Source organism: Rhineura floridana, chromosome 2 (assembly GCF_030035675.1).
Source record: "Rhineura floridana isolate rRhiFlo1 chromosome 2, rRhiFlo1.hap2, whole genome shotgun sequence".
Taxonomy (NCBI): Eukaryota; Metazoa; Chordata; class Lepidosauria; order Squamata; family Rhineuridae; genus Rhineura; species Rhineura floridana.
The window spans coordinates 96,166,190-96,187,243 of record NC_084481.1 but is presented as its reverse complement, the minus strand read 5'-3'; the positions used below and the strand labels follow the sequence as shown (position 1 = coordinate 96,187,243).

Genomic DNA, 21,054 nt, shown 5'->3' with positions numbered 1-21,054 from the left:
GGAACAGCAAACTCAGGTACCAATTCTTAAACGTTAAATGGTAGTTTTTATAATGACCAGCTGGAACGGAAATAGTTCAGGAGCAGGAGGCACCTGATGGAGCTGGTCTTTTGGAAGACCTGAAAGAATGACCTTTCTTCTTGTCTTTCCCACTGAGGCAGCCTTATGCCAGGTGACAGTTATGGGGGAGATGGTCAGGACTGAAGTGAAGGAACAAGGCAGATGGAACATACTGTCCCATATATCAAAAAGATTCTGAAGGGAAACAAAGGAGCAAAATATGCCCTGAATTTTGTCTAAATATCAAATCTAGATAGATGTGCAATTAAAAAAAACACAGGGTCACAAAATGATAGATTGTGTGAGGAGAAAAGTGCCCTGGAGTTGGTTCCATAAACAGTATCATCAAGTATGTTTGGGGTTTGTCCTGTTCGGTTTGCCCCAACAAAACTGTCAACCGAATGACAGAATGTACCTCATTTCCATGTCCTGTTCAAACATCCAGGAGTTCAAAGGAATCATGTGGCAGGCACCGTGGAAACAATCATCTTTTTTTCCAGGTAAAAAACACAGTTGTTGATCAGATCAGTAGAATGCTGCCCTATTACATGGGCCACATGGAGAATTTATTTAACCAAGAAAGGAGAATAGCAACACCCTTGTGTCAGGGCTGACAGCAAATTCAGCACATTGGACTCAGAAATTATTTTTTTGCTATTCTGAGAAGCAGTGTTACAAAATGTCCGGAAGGAGAAGGATTGAGTGACAGATTCACTGATCCAACTTACCTGATACTACACTACCTCCACCGCCACCAATATACCTGACGCTGCCCACAAGCCACCGAGAGAGTGTGTCACACCTGCATTCCTGCTAATCCAAGCAGCAGGCAGGAGTCTAGCAGGATCAGATTCAGCACCAAAGCAGTTGAAGGGGAAATTGATGCTGTTGGGCATCTCCTCCTTACAGTGCTTTCCCCTCCACTTCTCGTTTTGTGCTCCAGAGTTTAAATAGCCATGGAAGAAGCTGCTGCCTAAACTCAGCATAAGACACAAGTGAAAGATAGTTAAAATCCAAACTGAAGGAAGACAGGCTGGAAACTGACTAAATAAATACTCCCAAATGATACTGCATATCATTATAGTAACAAGGGCTCTGATCCCCTTGAACTGAAAGAGTGGTGCAAGGATACACTGCAGTTAAGAATTACCTCTGAGGCTGGATGTAATGTTTTAGTGGTTTGTCATTATTTCATATAAAGAAACAACCGCTGAATTATTTCTTTCTCTGTGATCAATTCACACTCATTGCAGAAACAAGTTCAAAACATTTTTTAAAAAAAAATTCTGATGAAATGTGATTATCAGGAACACTGACAAGAAACTTTTCTAAGGGGCTAATAATGGCAAGGGTGCTACGTTTAGAGATATGTGGCTCATATATCCAGAAAGGATCCCAAAAGCAACTATGGAGCTCCACATCCTGATATTTGATAACAACAGTGAAGCCAAGATGAAGCTCCACACACCATAAGTTGCAGACATCATCTTTGGTGCTAGCTGCTATGCTCAGAAGAGATGGCTTGCAACTGGAATGGAATAAAATGTTTGAGTGGGAATTTTGAATTACTGTTGAAGTATTTATTGGTTATTAAAAATGCAGGGTTATTGAGTTTTTAGAGAGGAAATATATGCATAAAGGTTGTGAAATGGTATTTAAGGTTGTATCCTCGAAAGCATTAACAACCTTCTTTTATACCAAAGGAGGACAATCTATCAAACCTGCATTGAAAATTTTCAACACAAAAATTATTCCGCAGCTTACTTTTGGGTCCCAAGTGGACTCCAATGACAATCTATCTGAACTAGAAACAGTTCAGAATAATTTCCTGAGAACAATTATGGCGGTCCCAAAATGTGTTCCCAACTGTGTACTAAGACTTGAGTTGGGTGTACAAACCATCGCAACTAGAGTATGGTGGTCCAGAATCAATATGTGGTTAAAACTAATGTTTGAACCAATAGGCATAGTTCCCCATATTCTAAAGGACAATTGTGAATCGACCTGGGCAAACAACATACTAAACAGAGTAAAAAAGCTTGGCTTCTCTATTCAAGCAATTAACGAATTAGGTTTACTGGCCGCTCGATCTAATATTAGACAGCGCCTAAGTGATATTGACATCTGTGATGTTCCTATATTAATGTATATATGGTAAGTGTTGGTTGTTTAGAAGATACATGGTAAGTGGAGTGAAAGAAGAGGGGGAGTGAATGGGCAGTAGAATGCTAGATGATTGGCTGAGTGTTTAAAATGGCTGAACGTATAAAAGGAAGAGTGAGAGTGGAATCTGGGGGGAGAAGAGAAAGAGTGGGTTGTTTGGTGGGTTTGAGAGAGTGGTTTGCCAGGAGAGAGTGGAGAAGGAGGGGGGTGGAGTTCGGATTAGTATTGAGTAAAGCCATATGCTTATGTGCCTTAAGAAGAAATCTTGTTAATGTTGTTAGCTTTGTTATCTTTAATAAATACTTAATTTGGTTTACCAAAGGCCTGATCCTTGGCTGGGGTTTCACAGACCAGAAGGGAGGGTAAGGTAATGACCAAGGCTGAAGGGGAACTGTAACAAATGGTGGCAGTGGTGAAGAGAATAACACCACAAGCAGTCTGAGTAAATCAAAGGGATTGGGACAGCTTTAGCACTCAGTCACAGAGGTAACCAGATAGAGAGACTCAGGCAGAGTCTCTGGGACTACTGGTTATAGGACGTGACTGGTGGTGCTGCCTAGCAGGGGGATCTGTTGAGATCTGTGCTAGAGCGGGGAGAGAAAGAGACATGCAGTAACCACGAGCAGGTAGGAACCTGACAGGGAGAGCCAGGGAAGGGCGTCACAACGTCCAACATCAGCTAATGCTAATTAAAAAACAAAGATATAATTTAAACTTTTTAAAACCGATGTCATATATATCAGACCTCACAATTCCAAAATATCGGAAAGCGTTTACCAGAATGCGTCATAATGTCCTACCCTCATCGCTGCTAGACGGAAGATATAATAATATACCCTATCAAGAGCGTCTCTGCCCATGTGGATCTGGAGAAATTGAGACGAATGCACACGTTCTGTTACGTTGTCCATTTTATCACTCCCAAAGATCACGTATAATTCTCCCTCTTATAGACTCTAAACTGCCCAGATCAGAAGCCCACTGGCTAAATTTTCTATTAGACGATCACTCACCTGAACGAACTTTGGCGGTGGCCAAGTATTCCTTAGCTGTAATAAATCAAAGAAAAATTATTCAAAACAAATCTGAGTAGTAATAAATTTTACATGATTTTAAAAGAATCTCAATTCTGTCTGTTTCTTGTATTATAAAGAATAAAAACTCTGTACGAAGAAACTTACCATACATAAGATTAGCCACTTTTATTTTAATTTTTTTAATACTTATTGTTGTTAAATGAAATTTGTATATCCATTTATATTGTATCTTGTCAATTTAAATATATTGTGCTACGAATTGGTCTTGTGACCGCAATAAAGGAATGATGATGATGATGATGTATCCTATGCACATTTACCTGAACTCAATGCAGCTTATTCTGAGTAAGTTCAACTGAACTCAATGAGGTTTACATCTCAGGAGACATATTTAGGATTGTACTGTCAGTTTCTTAATCTCCTTTTGTGTACCAGAATATTGTCCATAGCAAAAATGAATTGTTTTATTTATTTTTTTATTTTTTATTAGGTTTATATCCTGCTGTTCCTCCCAATAAGAGCCCAGGGCTGTATTTAAATGTGCTCAGATTTAATCAAGCTAAAAGATAGGATAATCTGGTTCATGTGTTTGTGTGTATTCCTCGTTATGGCCTTGGATGGATGTATTTCTGATCCAATTGCAAGCTCATGTACAGTAATTTGTTTTCTGGACTGTCTGTCTAACACAGTGCACTCCTAGGCTTGACTGGGAACATTTAAATACTACAGGACAACCAGAGAATAGTCAACTACCGCAATGGGAAGTTGTATGTAAACTTTGGCTGTGGGCACACTAGTCACTTCAAAAGCAGCCAGAATGGTTTTTCTGGCTGCATTTTGAAGCAACACTTCTCTCTGCTGCCACACCTCCCTTCCCCACTGCTGTCTTCAGACCTTATAGGACCGCCCACATTAAAGTGTTGGGCCAGTCACTGTCTCTGCCTGAGCCTGCAGCAAATTGTTTCCATTGGCTACACCTGGCAGACAAAGGGGTCAATCTACCAATCAGTTGTGAAACCTCTGTGAAGCAGATTATTTTAAAAAACACGCACTGGAGCCAAACCCATGAGATTTTAAGAGTAAAAAAGAGTGGGATTTGACTAGTGTCATGTGCCCTCATTTTGAGAAAAGAGAAGTAGAGATGCACTGGAACTAGCACAACAGTAAGTGTGTACTCTGAATATTTGGGTTCACACATTCCCATAGTTCCATCAGTGATGGAGTTAATGCTTGTAATCCCAAATGCAGTTAGAAGCATAGAGGCTGATACAGACAGCCAACTCCAGTAACCCTCAGAAGGGCTTGTTAAAGCATTGAGTAGCTACCACCTTCTGGGAAGAGTAATGCATTTTTGGATTGGTGGGAAGATGCGAAGTCGAATATCACTAGTCCTAGTAACTAAAGGCCCTGCGAATTCTGGAGGATACAACTCCAGAGAAACCATGACACCGCAAATACAATTCTGCAACACTTTTTATTATTGTACAATCCACAACTGTGCAATGCTTGATGGCTCAGCCCATCTTCACATGAATCATCATGTTTGAAGCCCATGGAGAAACATAGTTAAAGTACTTGATCCCACCACACTGCTTACTATACATCACAAAGCATCAGTGTTGTATTTGGATGATGGAGAAGTGTTGCACGGGTTATTGTACATGCTTCATTGTATCCTGACATCGTCCCTTCTTCATTATAAAGATTTCCTCTGGGATTCAATTTTTAACTTTTATATTAAAGATGAGGCATATAATGGAGACATCTCAGATCTTCCTCCACTGACCATGTTTGGAAAACTTTCACCATCCCATTATTCATAAATGTGGGAGTCCCCACCTTCAGCCAATGTCTCCACCTTCTACAATGTCTCCACCTCCTCACTCTGGTCTCACTCTACCCCCTTGAGCCAGGGGCTCCATTTTAAATTTCAGGAGGAGTTTGTGGGGGGAGGGAGAGATTTGAGTGGTGGCAACAAGATTCCCAACATGACTTAGAATCCCACTCTTGAATATTATTATCACTATTAAATTCAGGAAGAGTATTTTTAAAAGCATATGTTTTTTAAAGATACCTCATCATAATCATAATCATAATCACGAGGTGCGTCTGGCGCCAACATTGTTATCTTTTCGGCGCCAGGTCAAGACTTTCCTCTTCTCCCAGGCATTTTAGCATGTGTTTTAAATTGTTTTTATATTGTTTTAAATTTTAAAATTGTGTTTTAAATTGTTTTTATGGTATGTGTTTTAAATCGTTTTTAAGGTATGTGTTTTAAATTGTATATTTGTTTTGATGTTTTTGATTGCTGTAAACAGCCCAGAGAGCTTCGGCTATGGGGCAGTATACAAGCGCAATAAATAAATAAATAAATAAATAAATAAATCATAGCTAAGTAGTCCACAATGGCCAGTCACACACACATGGATTTATACCTTTGACAGATATACTCTGTGCTTCAAACAGGAGATGCTGAGAAATAAACATTTGATATGAAACAAGGAAAGTTGTTTTTCCAAAATGGTTCCCTTGCTTTGGCCACCAAAAAGATTAAATTCTGCTTTTAATTTCGACACTATACAAAGCTTCCCATAGTGTCCCTGTGAAGGTGCCTTTGTGCTGTCCTGTGATTAACCCGGAAGTGCCTAGCTTTCTGTAAATGAGAGAAGAGAAAGGAGTGATTGGAAAGGATGACAGTATTTCATCATTTCTTTTCCTTCTCCCATGCAAGAAAGCCAGGACTGGGCATGCAATTATCATCATCATCATTAATCCCACCATTCCTCCAAAGAGCTCAAAATGGTGTACATGTTTTTTCCTTCTCCATTTTATCCTCACAACAACCCTGTGAGGTAGGTTAGGCTGAGAGACAATGACTGGCCCAAGGTCAACTGGTGAGCATCATGGCTGAATGGGGATTTTGACCCTGGCCTCTCAGGTCCTAGTCCAACACTCTTACCAGTAAATCACACGCTCTCAACCATAGGAACTTTCCAACCCCTCCTTCTCTCACCCCAGCCCATGCATTTGATTCAAGTGTCAGTGGCAAGAGGGATAACCAGAAAGACAAAATACTCTTAGCACCTTGAGAAATGGCTCCATTTTGCACTGTATTTTACTGTTCGTATTTATCTAAAATACATGTATGACGCCTTTAACTGGAAAATGTTCTTTCAAGGTGGATTATACAAGGCAAAATGGAATGCAATCAATATAATAATCATAATCATCATCATCATCATAATCATAATACAGGGCCCCACTCATATGGCAGGTTACGTTTCGGACACCCGCTGTAAAGCAAATACTTCTGTAAAGCGGAACTCATTGAATAGAATGGTGCGCGATGCCCGAAAACCACCGTAAAAGTGGAACAAGCACCATATGAGTGGGGCTTTAGTCAAATTGTGTCTAACTGAGACCGCTGTATTAGCAAATCGCTGTAAAGCGGAGCCCTACTGTAATAATAATGAAAACCAGCAATAATTAAAAGCACCCTTCCCACCAAAAATGGCTGGCCAAGATTTTAGTGTGCAGAAAGTTGAAACAAATCTATACACTACTGCACTTGTGGCAGTGAAACTAGACATGACATTAAAAGTACATTTGCACTTAATGGGCAGGTTTTTTTATATAAATAGCGGGGCTGGGGTGATAATTTAAAGGATTGCAGCAGGTATGGAATGAGAATTTTAACTTTCTTTGACTATGGCCTGGCAGACCAAAGTTCATATTTCCACTCAGACATGAAGCTCACCGGGCGACCTTGGGCCTGTCACTCCCTCTCAGCCTAACCTACCTCATAGGGTTGTTGTGAGGATCAAATGGAGAGAGGGAGAAACACCACCTTGAGTTCCTTGGAGGAAATGTAGGTTATAAACGCAATAACAAATATAATAAATAAAGCTGGTATTTCTTTTGCAGGAAGTCCTCCATTGGCACCTGTTCTGGTAAATACTTCAGGAACATAGGAAGCCACCTTATATCAAGTCAGACCATTGGTCCATCTAGCTCTGTATTGTCTGCACTGGCTGGCAGTGGCTTTCCAGGAATCTTTCCCAGGTCTACCTGGAGATGCCAAAGATTGAAACTGGGACTTTCTGCATGCAAAGCACATGCTCTACCACTGAGCTGCAGCCCTTCCCCCTTTCCTTAGCTATCCTGGGAACTGAAGTTGTGTTACAATGAAAAGAAATGTAATGAAAGAACTACAGTAACCAACGTTCATAGTCTGGGAGGCATGATAGCTAAATGGGCTAGAAACTGGTTTCAGTTTGTAGTGCGCACATAACTGCTTGATGTTGCATTCCTGCTCCCATCATCCCCAGTCAACATGACCAAGGGATTATGGGAGTTGTAGTCCAGCAACATCTGGAGACCCACATGCTCCCTACTGCAGCACTAGGAAGACACAACATGCTTTGTCTTACAGGTATTCACATAACATGACTGACTGATTTGGTCCAGACACCTTCATGTACACAAACCACAGAATAAGTGAAGCCTCGTGTATAAAGAGCCATTATCAGTATGAAGGGCACAAATACCTTCTAAAGCAAGGCTGAGATGTGGTCCTTCAGGAGACATGTGGCCATACCCTTGTTCCTAACAGCCAGTTAAGTCCCTACTAGGGATGGGCGAGAAATTAGAATCAGTTCACATTTCAAATTTCCAAAACAATATGAGAACCAAAACAAAGCCATTCTTTGAAATCCACATTTATTCGAATTTTGTGATGCAGTTCATCAACCAAAAAAGGTTGCATATATTAGGGGAAAGAGTGCATAAAAATGAATATATGAATGAACATAGCATGCAAAAATGCATTATATGGTGGGAAATGGCTTGCAAAAATGTATTCATTTGGAGAAATTTGTACTAAAATGCTGGAGAATTTTCTTGAGGATTTTTTTAACAAAGCACAAATTGTTACGGAAATGCGGAGAACTGATTTTATGACTGGAAAAATGAGGAACTGAGAGAACTGAAATTGACAGATTTTATCATTTAGAATGCATCTCCTACTTTTGGAGATATTACTGCCCAACGCATTTCGGGTGACAAAAACCCTTTATCAAGGGCAATCCAATAGAAGTCTCATGCTGCTGTCTCATCAGTGAAACTACCTTTCCCTTCTTTTTGTCTGCAGGACTTTTGGGGTGCCTCCCTCCTTGCTTTCTCATCTTAATAAATGTGTCCCAAGTGAGTTATTCCTCACACAAAAAGATCAAGGAATTACATGGCCCAACATGATATCTTTCCTGCACAAAAGCAGGGCATAATCTTGCAGGACTCTGATGAGGCACATGGTAAAATACATGGTTGAGAAAGATGGAGTTCACAGACACTCTGTGAACAATATGAACAGCATTAGTCATTCAAAGATCATGCACAAAGCCAGTATCTGTCACAGACCTCATGTCACTTAAGAACGTAAAATAAGAAGACCCTAACGGATCAGGCCAATGGTCCATCTAGTCCAGCATCCTATTCTCACAGTGGCCCACCAATTGCACGTGGGAAGCCTGCAAGCAAGATCTGAGTGCAAAGAGCACTCTCCTCTCCTGCATTTTCCAGCAACTGGTATTTGGAAGCATACTGCCTTCAGCTATGGACCATAGCCTTCATGGCTAGTAGCCACTGATGGCTTTTTCCTCTATGGATCTCTCTAATTTGCAGCCCTCGTCTCCTACTGGGAGGAAGGGCAGGATATAAATCAAATAAATAAATGAAACATCAGCATATCAAGGCCAGTGTGTCCACATTACTTGTTTGCATTTGATGGGTTGGGAGGCATAAAAAGAGCAGTAAGAAATAAGAGTCAGAAAGAAGTGATGTGAACTTATAAAAGGCCCATCATGAGAGAGAGAGAAAAAAACCATGTGGCCAACACTGTGAAGTTTGACATAAACAGGACATGAGCCATTTGAGGGTCTCTCTTCTTTGTTTCTTTCCATGTCTCTTCTTTCACTGCTTTCCTCGGTCATCACCTTTCTAAATCCCGTTGCCAACGTCAGAGTGATCTCCATAGCCACCATCTTAACCTATCACACTTGCATCTTTTAGAATGTATCTGCAGTACAAATGACCGTATTCAGGATTTCATATTTCATGAAAGAAATTATGATTAGATGACTTTGAAGCACACAGAGGACAAATACAACAGACTTCCTTCTGCTGCTTCTGCTTCCTGGATTGTCTCACTGGATTTGTTGAGGAAACAAAGTACAATTTATGCTCCTCCTCCATCATGGGCTGAGGAGAGAGCACATGCCTTGCTATTTTGTCAGAATCCATAAGAGTTGCCATTGATTAGTGGGGTGGCTGCTATCATTCATAAGAACCTTCCAGGCCAATGTGTAGAAGTTACACCACTGACAATACAAAAATCAGAAGGGAAGAAGTAGACACCTTTTACATGCAAGCAGCCAATTAAAATGTAATTATTAGTAAATACAACCATTTGTATCTGGGGTATTCAGGAGCATCAGGGATGATGTCCCAGGTGGTAGCAAAGAGCATTTAAGATTTCCTCCCCTTCTCAGATTTGGAAAACAGAGAAGCCTCCCACTATACCTCACGTAAGTTCACTCATTCAGAAAGAGATTTTTAGCACATGGGTCAGCATGGGTGTCACCAGACCTCTGGCACATAGGGCTCATGCTCTGAATCTAATTTTTGGTACCCTAAATCTGCCAGTCACTGGCACTGCTTTTTTTAAACAAACAAATCTCTTCCCTATCGTTGCTGCCCACAGTTATTTATGGGGGTGGTCTGAGGGCTTCCACCGCCTTCCTTTTAACCTTAAACCCAAACCACAGGAATAAGGTTTAGCTGCATGTGTGGATCACAGCAACAGCACTCTCAGGGGCACCTGCACTGTCGTTTTCAAAGTGCAAGGGCAGCCAGGCTGTGTTGTGAGCATGCCACAAGGCCCCACAGCTTGAGAGTTCTTAATAAAAATGCTCTGAAACTACTACATAAGTGGCAGCTGAGTCTGAGCTTAGCAGCAACAGGAGCACAAGGGCATTGGATATGTTGAGCTGGGGGATGGGGAAACCATAGGAAACAAGGTGAATCCAGATGCCACTCAGGAGGACATGGCCCAATCCCGCTTGGCCAATTCTGGGCAATAGGAGGAACAGAAGGAGGGAGCAACAAACAGTACTGAGACAAACAATAGGAAAGCCTCCCAGAGTGACCTCTCCACTCCCCTCTCTTTCCCACCTACTCTTCCCCATCACTGCAGTAGGACACCAATGAAGATTGTTGAGAGGATTTATTGGCTCGCTTAAGCCACGTGATCATTGACCTGGTGTTATCTTGTATTTCTTGGGAGGCATCACTGGAGTTCTTCAGGGCCAGTCCTCACATTACGATGATCATTTGGCTAATATTCCTCTGAATCTAACTTCCCAGGGATCCTACAGCCCATCTGTGATATTCTCAGTTGTGATGGCTAGCTATGCAATCAGTCTAATGGACTTCATATACTACTGCACTTTGATCTAGCTATATTGCTTAGCCTTAAGGCCAGGGATGGGGCACCTGGAGCCCTCCAGATATTGCTGGACTCCAACTCCCATCACCCTTAGCCAGTATGGCCAATGGTCATGGATGCTGGGAACTGTGATCCAGCAGAGCCACAGATTCCCCAGTCCTGCCTTAAGTAAATGTATAATTGGATCTCCTTCTTGGTGGTCTTGAGCTAGCAGGTAAGATGTGAACAACTTGATATATGTATGGGAAGATTTACTTTGTTATCTCACATGAATGGGAGAGATGATCCTTATGTTACATTACTCTTTTGCCAAGCAGTTGCATGTCTACATGCAAGATCATGGCCCACTATTCAGAAGGCTAGGGGCTAGGTGAGGGCAGATTGCGGCCGGTGGGGCAGCATCCCACTTGCCCTAATGGACCAGCCTCCACTTGCAGTGGTTTCTGTGGACTAGGGAAACTCCCCAGGCACACAGAAATATATTAATTAGCCAATATTTTGCACAACAGCTCCCATCATCCCTGACCAGTAGCCATACTGGCTGCGGATGATGGGAGTTGCAGTCCAAAACACCTGGAGGGTACCATGTTGACTATCCTGTGTAAGTTTACAAATATCGCAAGGAAATGGTTTGTTTAAAAGCAAAAACAAAGAAAAGATGCCCGACAAGGACCTGTCACCTTCCAAATGTATGGAATGTTGGGGGCAACTGAGCCAAGGAGTGTTGTCAGTGGGGAGGGGGGGGAATTGCCTGCTTGAGCCTCAGACAGGGGATAAGGGTCAAGAGGACTTGTGCCAGGAGGTTAAAAATTAACACTCCTCCCCAGGCTACATGTGGAGGCTTCAGATGGAAAGGGAAACGTTTTCTCAGTCTACAAAAACCTTGTCCCCCTCCTGGTTTCTATATAGCAGAAAAAGGCTTTTGGAGGCTAGAAGGGGGGACAAGGTGTTATTTTCAATTTTTTCCCTTCTGGAACTTTCTTTCTTCCTTGAGCCCCCTGTGACCTTCCAAATGTATGGAATGTTGGGGGCAACTGAGCCATGGAGTGTTGTCAGTGGGGAGGAGGAGAGGAAAAAAAATGCCTGCTGGAGGGAATAAGGGTCAAGAGGACTTCTGCCAGGAAGTTAAAAATTAACACTCCTTTGCAGGCTACATATAAAGGCTTCAGAAAGAAAGGGAAACATTATCTCAGTCTACAAAAACCTTGCCCCCCTCCTGGTTGCTATATAGCAGAAAAGGGCTTTAGGAAGCTAGAAGGGGAGGCAAGGTGTTATTTTCATATTTTCCCCCTTTCTGAAACTTTCCTTCTCCCTTGAGCCCCAAACAGGACTGGTAGTTTTCTTTTTAAGGCTCTCTGGAGTCCTGCACAATATGGTTGTGGATCCCCATTTATACTTGTAAAATAACAACAATGGCATATATAGTGTTTTACAGACTGTTCTTCACTTACATTAATAATAAATATGAGCATTTTTTGTAATCTCATAAATTGTATTTTTGTATTATGTAATGTTCTGGATGACAGTTATAGTGGTAGGTTAGACTCGTATATAAGTGGGGCTGGTAGTATCAATCATCTTTGATCCAGGATTGTTGCTATTTTAAGAAAAAGCCAAATTGGATGGAACTGTCAAGAACACAAATCTTCTTTCCTTGCCTTGTCAGGGATAAGTTAGAAAGAAATTACAGATACATCCTGAACCCAGCATCGATCGAGAAGGATAATGGATAAAGAAAACGATTCTGTCGTAACAGAATTCATTCTTCAGGGATTCACAGATAATCCAAGAATGCAGCTCCCTCTTTTTATCATCTTCCTATTCATTTATGTTATCACTGTCATAGGGAATCTTGGGATGATCGTGTTAATCTGTGCTGAACCTCACCTTCACAACCCCATGTATTTTTTCCTGGGCAACCTCTCCTTTGCTGACCTCTGTTGCTCCTCAGCCATTGCCCCCAAAATGCTGGCTGGCCTCTTAGCTGAGAGTAAAAGGATTTCATACAGTGCCTGTGCTGTACAGCTGTATTTATTTGGCCTATTTGCAGATGTCGACTGCCTTTTGCTGGCTCTGATGGCCTATGACAGGTACGTGGCCATCTGCAATCCACTTCACTATTCACTGCTTATGTCCAAGAGAGTCTGCAAACAGCTGATGGCTACAGCCTACTTCATAGGCATTGTGGATTCAATGATACAAACTTGCTGTACCTTCCGACTGCCATTCTGCAGCTCTAATGTCATCAACCATTTCTTCTGTGATGAACCTCCACTCCTAGTGCTTTCCTGCTCTGACACATACATGAATGAGATCCTGATATTTATCTTTATTGGCTTCGTTATAACAAGCAGCATTGGGATGATTCTTGTTTCCTATGTCTATATCTTGGGCACAATTGTGAGAATGCGCTCCACTGAAGGCAGGTACAAAGCCTTTTCTACCTGTGCCTCCCACCTGACAGCCGTTGGGATATTCCATGGAACGATGCTCTTCATGTATTTTCGGCCCAGCTCTAGCTATTCTTTGGACCAAGACAAATGGGCTTCAGTATTCTATACAGTAGTGATTCCCATGCTCAACCCTCTGATCTATAGTCTGAGGAACAAGGATGTGAAGGATGCCCTGAAAAAAGCACTTGGCAACTTATGGCCTTTGAAAAGGAACAATTTTGCTTCAGAATAGGCACTGGCGCATAGAAAGAGCATACATAGGAAGCATAAAGCTGTATTCTGGAGATCCCTGGTATTCCTTGGAAGCTTCTCAGGGGTTCATCGGTGAGAAGATCAGTAATGTCAGACCACTTCCTAAAAAGTCAAGGTTCATGCTACTCTGAATATGATTTATGATCAACTTAAGCAATACTGTTTAGTTCTTTGATCTACGAACATAGGAAGCTGCCTTATACCGAGTCCAATGGTCCATCTAGCTCAGTACTGTCGATATTGATTGACAGTGGCTCTCCAGGGTTTCAGGCATCTCCCTATGCAGGGGGTTGAGCTTTGGACCTTCTGCATGCAAGGCAGATGCTTTACCACTCAGCTACATCCCTTCCCCAAAACTATGCCCCACGAGTGGTAAGATCAGCAATGGCAGCCACATTTTCTTTGGAGTTAATGAGCCCACCACTGCCAACCTTTCACAGCTTTGTGCACCTGCAGGAGTGCAAAGGGCAAGTCCTTTCAACTCATTTTGAACAGAGCAACTATGAGGCCCAAGAGGCCTGACCAGCATTTTTTGTGAACTGTATGCCCCCAAAAATACTTCCCAGTATTCTCTACAGCAAACGGTGATTCCTTAACTCAGCAGAATGAAATATGTATGTTGATTCTGTCTTCCAGGTATTTCCTCCAGATCCTTCCACTCCCCAAGATTAAGCACATTTGAATCTCATTTATTTCAATGGAAGACACAGGTTAAAATCTACCCTCTTGAAATGAATCAATGAGACCTAAAGGTACTTAACTTTGGCTGGATTCCACCCTGTATTTCTTTAAGGTGCTTTTGCAGTTCAGTATAGATCACTACTGACCTTTTAATTTTTAATGGCATCCAGAATCTGCCACCTAAAGAAGGGGAACAGGGGGGCAGGTTGGATTTTAGTGCTATAGGATTGGGGGGTTGGTCTGGATGATGTCTGTGGGTCCTCTCCAAGCTTGTGATTCTGTATCTGGAAGTTGGGGTCTACAGTGGAAGAAACTTGCTGTTCTGTTCAAGCCACTTGTTTTGTTGGGTTAATGGGTCTGTCAATTACCTGATCTACATGTCTGCCATAGGAAGATGTGTTGCCATAGGAACAAGGGGGGCCTCCCCCTTCTGGCTGGGGTCAGAAGGTAGATTTTGTGTTAGTCTACTTTGGAGCTGAGGAACTGGACAGGCGCAGAGAGGCTTGCCTCATGCTCTGTGCTGAATCCCAAGCTATGGTTTTGGGGACTCCCTGGAAACCTAATAGGGAAGCAGGATCTGTGTTAGGGTTAGGGTTAATGCTGTGAGTCCTTCCATCTTATGCCCAGGGTGTATATATGTGTAAATAAAACCATATATCCTAAAGTCTCCACTGGCCTTCATTCCAAGGAAACTAAACCCTGGGTAAGCTTAAGTCTCAGAGACTGGGGTGCAGCATTATAGTTCAGGAGCCAAAATGCCTTGGGCTCACCTTTTGACCCATTATATCCCAAAGGGTGGAATAAAATACAAATATGTTAAAAACACAACTCTATACATATTTCCATCCTCATACCACTCTTATGGCACAGCTTGGCTGGGAGTCCAGAATCTGTGAGTTTAAATCCCCGCTTGTGTCTCCTGGGTGTAAAGGACCAGCTAAAGATCACCCCACAGTGAGTGGCTCATGGGCTACGTGCCCTGCCACCTGTGCAGCCATGGGCAAGCTGCATAGTCCCAAGGAGCCCAGTTGCACCCCAGCTGGCAGTTGAGGACAAAGAAGGGGCTGGCTTGTGCAGCTGTTGCAAGCTGAGCAGGCCCTAGCCAGCTGGGGAGGACTAGCCTCAGAGGGAGACAATGGTAAACCCCCTCTGAATACCACTTACCATGAAAACCCTATTCATAGGGTAGCCATAAGTCGGGATCGACTTGAAGGCTGTCCATTAAAACCACTCTTATGAAGCCTATATGTCACCACCAACTGACAAGACAAAGATATCAGCAGGCTCAGGGGAATCCCAAACCTTTCAGAAGCACAAAACATCTTGGAATGGGGTGAGAGAGAGACACCACCCAGAGGACTGTGAATGATCAGTGGTCATGGAATACTGACTGACTGTTGTGGGGACAAATGGAAAACGAGGGGGATGGAATGGAGTATCCTAGAAAAGGGCATGGCTAGCTGGCTGGCTGACTGAACACTGAGCATTTAGTACTGCTGCACTGACATAACATTTTGGTGCATGACACACATGTCCTTTAATATTATTTATTTACTTACTTACTTGCTTACTTATTATTAAATTTATATCCCGCTCTTCCTCCCAGAAGGAGCCTAGGGTGGCAAACAAGAACACTAAAAACAATCTAAAACATCTCAAAAACAAAAGACTTTAAAACATATTAAAACAAAACAGCTTTTAAAACATCTTCTTAAAAACAGCTTTAAAAACAGCTTAAAAAGCAATTCCAACACAGACACAGACTGGGATAAGGTCTCTACTTAAAAGGCTTGTTATACAGCTGGGAGAAGCTAGTTGAGTTTTGTACTGCATAGTTTGTCATTGTGTCCATTTGAGGTGCTTCACAGTTCAGCTGTGATGAATTCCACTAGGTTTCCTTAACCAAGTCTTTTTCCTTCAGGCTAACCTAGCTTACATGATAGTTATGAGAATAAGATGAGATGTTGATATATTATGATCATGATCATTAGTATTATTACATTTCTATCCTGCCCTTCCTCCCAGAAGGAGCCCAGGATTCTAAAACACAATCAAATCATTCTTTAAAAATAGTTTCAAATATTGTACAAACACAGTTAAAAACATTCTTCCACCAGTGATCTCTGAATTGCCAGGAGCGATCCTCTTCAGCCATCAAATGCCTAGATAAACAGGAATGTTTTCAAATTCTTTCTGAAAGTCAAAAGTGATTGTGACAGATGCACCTCACTGGGAAGAGCATTCTGCCAATATTGTAACCTACACCAAGACCTCAGGGATATGGTGACAAAGAAAACTAAAGAGACAAGACAGCCCCACCGGCTTACTCTCCTCTCTCTCTCCCAAGCATACTGCTTGGTATCATGCTATGTGAGATTCCCTCCCATCAGTCACCTCGCCCAATAGCGTTCATCCTGCTCATGCAGAGCTCTCCATGTTCACTTCCTCTGACAATGGTCAAATTTAGGATCTCCTAAATTTGGTTTATGGCACATTAGATCCCAGTGCGTCTCTCTGGTGAAGATGTGTTGCTGTATCTTTCAGAGTTCTTGTAAAGAGACCACTTGTATATATTCTTCAGTCTGGAACACAGATTAGATTTTTCTTCTCTCAAAAATAGGGTTCTTCAAAATTAGGGTGTCTTCTCACACAGATCCTATTTTACATGATTCGTTCTTTGCGCTACTATGACTCAGCTGTTGTTATTTGTACTTTAGCTGTCCTCTCTCAATTGTTCTGGATGTTTACATTCTTTTCTATCATCCACTTTGAAGCTGGCGTGGCACTATTAGCTCAGTAAACATCATTGCACTTTCCCTGTGGTCTACTCTCCTTTTGACTGTGTACACACCATACATCTAAAGAACAATTGAAACCCATTCAAAGCACATTTTCTTTCCCCTCCCAAGAATCCTGGGAACTTTAGTTTGTTAAAGGTGCTGGGGAATTTTAGCTCTGTGAGGAGTAAACTACAGTTCCCAGGATTCTTTGGGGAAAGCCATGTGCTATATATGCTTTAAATGTATGATGTGTATGCAGCCTTTGTCTCAAACCAGCACCTAAGGCTTGTGCTGCTGAACTCCCTTATAGCCCATCTTTGAAAATAAAGGTCAACGGAGGCTGTCATCTAGCCCTTTTTCCCCGGGAGGTTTGTTTTTTAATGAATGTTTTATTTATTTGAGAGCAGCATAATATTTTCACCAGAACGGTTTGACATCTTTGTACAAAGACTGAGAGAAACAGAAACAAAGAAGGAGGAAAAACTAGTTGTGAAATGTGGAACAAAAATGGAGAAAAAGAAATGATGTAACATTTCTTACTGGAGACTGGCATGCATAGTGAGAGAAATGTATATAAAATGTTGCTTTTTCAGAATATTCTAAGGATAAATAAAATATGTGATTTTATTGTTAAGAATAAATGGTTAATAGGTTAATAGACTGTTTGCAGTAGATAATTCTATAGAAGCTGGAGTTAACGTAGATAGAGAAAAGGGGCTTTTTCTTAGAATAGGACATCTGTCTGAAGTTCAAACAAAGCAGCCAGAACAGACAGTTTGTGGTCAAGTTCCACTTCAAAATAGAAAGCGGATTTACACTTGACTAATTCAGCTGATGTTTTTAGCCCTTCATTGCTTTGCTTGATGTAAAGGGAGTTTTTATGCTTAGTTAATGAGGAGGGGAGGGGAGCAATATACCATATATGGGAAATAATAAATAAGGGTATAAGGTAGCCTAAAACTGAGGAGTGGGAGATGTAAACAGGGGAGGAGTTTCATGTGACAGGGACAGGCGGATCTGATAGGCTGTGAACCCTGGAAGTACCTGACCAATGGGGAAAACAGGGGAGGGCATGAAGCGTCGGGCTAGGGGATAAAAGATTTGTACCAATGTCATTTGGGTGTGTCTGCCTTCTGGTAGGACACCCGTCCTTGCAAGTACGAAATAAAAGCTTTTAAAATTGATTCACACTTGTCTCTGTCGTGGGTCTTCCACAGGAGACCTTTTTTGGGGTCTCATAGGAGGTTTTTCCCTTAAGGAAAACCACGTTTCTTACAATAGTTACATAAACAAACTATGAAGCTGGAGATTGAGAAGAGCGTATGAGGGATCCTTCTGGATCAGATCAAAGGCCCATTTACTCCAGCATGCTTTTTCCAACAGTGGCCAAACAGATGCCAATGGGAAGTCCACAAGGACTTTATTTTTATTTATTTATTTATTATTTGATTTATATCCCGTCCTTTCTCCCAGCAGGAGCCCAGGGCGGCAAACACTAAAAACACTTTAAAACATCATAAAAACACCTTAAAATACATTAAAACAAAACATTAAAAACATTTTTTTAAAAAGCTTTAAAACATCTTTTAAAAAAGGGTTACAAACATATTGTAAAAAAAAACATATTAACAAACAATTCTACCACAGACGCAGACTGGGATAGGTCTCAATTTAAAAGGCTTGTTGAAAGACTTCTGAGGATCCATTGTTGTGAGGATCAAATGGAGACAGGGAGAAACACCATGACCAAGAGATTATGGGAGTTGTAGTCCCACAACATCTGGAGACCCACACGCTCCCCACTTCTGCACTAGGGAGACACAATATGCTTTGTTTTTCCCAGCTCTACCTGGAGATACCAAAGATTGAAACTGGGACCTTCTGCATGCCAAAACTCACATGTCATGACTGACTGACTTGATGCAAACACCTTCATGTACACAAACCACAGAATAAGTGAAGCTTCATGTATAAAGAGCCATTATCAATATAAAGGGCACAAATACCTTCTAAAGCAAGGGTGAGATGTGGTCCTTCAGGAGACATGTGGCCATACCCTTGTTCCTAACAGCCAATTAAGTCCCTATTAAGACTGGGTGAGAAATTACATTCAATTCACGTTTCTAGACATTCCCTCTGAAGGAGCAAGTACACAGCCTAGGGGTGCTCCTAGTTCCAGTTTTGTCACTGGAGGCCCAAGTGGCTGGGAGTGCCCTTCATTAGCTTTGGCTGGTTTGAGCTGCAAGCATACCTGGTACATGATAGCTGATACACAATAGTTCAGATAGCTTGAAGACTGGACTTTATGTGGGGCTTCCCATGCAGACGATCCAGAAACTTCAGTTAGTGCAGAATACTGCAGTGCTATTGTTGACAGGAGTAAGATTTGGTTAGTATATTACACCTGTGCTCACAGATCTGCATTGGCTTGCTATTTGTTACTGGACCAAATTCAAGGCATCACCATTGGCATATAAAGCTTGGGGCCCGTTTACTTAAGAGATCACCTTGCCCAATACATGCCTATTTGGGAAATGGCCATAGCTCAGTGGCAGTTCATCTGCTTTGCATGCAGAAGGTTCCAGAATCAATCCATCTATTGTTTAGCCCTCCTCTTTTTCTATGATAAGGAATTCTAATAATAAACAAATAAACTATATATTCTTTAGGAATAATAAGGTTATAATATTTTAATAGGTAAACCAAAGCTAAACTTCTCTCTTTCTCTGCTTAATGCTGTTGCTTTGGGGCTCCTTCTTGGAATGTATGGTATGCTGGTACAGCTAGGACCATGAGATAAGATAAAGGGAGTAAGACCCTGGTACAGCAGTCTCTGTGTCTCCAAAGGGTCAGGAAATGTCAGCTTTGGAATGTATTAGGTCATAGAAGTGATGGGCTGGTATTAGATTTTCTGAATAGTATCTGGTTGGCTAGATCTTAATGTACGCAGCATAATGTCTATGTAATACTTATCTATAACTTTTAGATTTGAAGATGCTAATTTCTATGTCCTGGAGGGTATAAAAATCTGAGCAGCAGTGTCATGTGGCAGAGCTCCATCGAACATCATGGGAAACTGACTTTCTGTACATTTCTTACCAAATAAAGGCCTACCTTTTTGCTACAAGTCTGTGTCTTCAATTTCTTCAGGACCCCCAGTCTAGCAGACCCCTAAATTCCCCGTCATCTACTCCCTTCTGTTTTTCCCAGCATTATGGTCTTTTCTAGTGAATCATATCTTCTCATTCTGTGTCCAAAGTATGATAACCTCAGTTTCAACATTTTAGCTTCTCGTGATAGTTCTGGTTTAATTTGTTCTAACACCCAATTATCTGTCTTTTTCGCAGTCCATAGTATGCGCAAAGCTCTCCTCCAACACCACATTTCAAATGAGTTGATTTTTCTCTTAATCTGCTTTTTTCACTGTTCAACTCTTATTTATTTATTTATTTATCACATTTATACCCCGCTTTTCTTTTCATGATAGAAACCCAAGGCGGCTTACACATGGCTCCCAGGAGGTCTCCCATCCAGGCGCTGACCAGACCCAACCCTGCCCAGCTCCAGCAGGGTGCTGGCTCATGTACCTTCAGACCATAGCCTGGGACCACATCCATACATAGAGATCAGGAATACCAAGGTCTGAATGATCCTGACTTTAGCGTTCAGTGATACATTAGTCAAAACTGCCTACAAATGTGTTTATTAGGAGAAATTCACACTAAAATGCTGGAAATTTTTCATGAGGATTTTTTTTAAAAGAATCACAAATTGTTGCAGAAATGTGAAGAACAGATTTTAAGATTGGAAAAATGAGAAACAGAGAATTGAAATCGACCTGTCTCCAACCCTAATTTGTATGTAACAATGTGACGGCAGCCCAAGGCTGAGGAACACAGCTATAATATCACTATTTTGCAGGGGGGTCCAAGAAATTTAGATTTACACAATTAAAGTGCTCTGTCACCCTAGTGCAACAATTCCGCTTTTTAAATTTCAAAAATAAATGTTTTTGTGGTTAGGAAACTTACAGAGAAATACACTGGAAAGTGTGGGATGAAGGAATTATTAACAGGAACAGGAAGACATGTAAATTCTCTGCAAGCAAAACAGGATGAATGCTGAAC

The 21,054-nt window shown here is 41.6% G+C and overlaps 2 protein-coding genes across 2 annotated transcripts in view; both read left to right on the top strand.

Annotated features, from left to right (window-relative positions):
• Positions 1-21,054, top strand: part of KDM2A (lysine demethylase 2A) — a 542,877-nt gene that overhangs the window by 150,598 nt on the left and 371,225 nt on the right. The window lies entirely within an intron of this gene.
• LOC133376779 (olfactory receptor 5AR1-like) lies at positions 12,481-15,744 on the top strand (the record flags this gene model as incomplete). Its single annotated transcript, XM_061609553.1, has 2 exons — positions 12,481-13,406; positions 15,726-15,744. Coding segments are annotated over exons 1-2 (939 nt in total), but the record flags the coding sequence as incomplete, so codon positions are not given.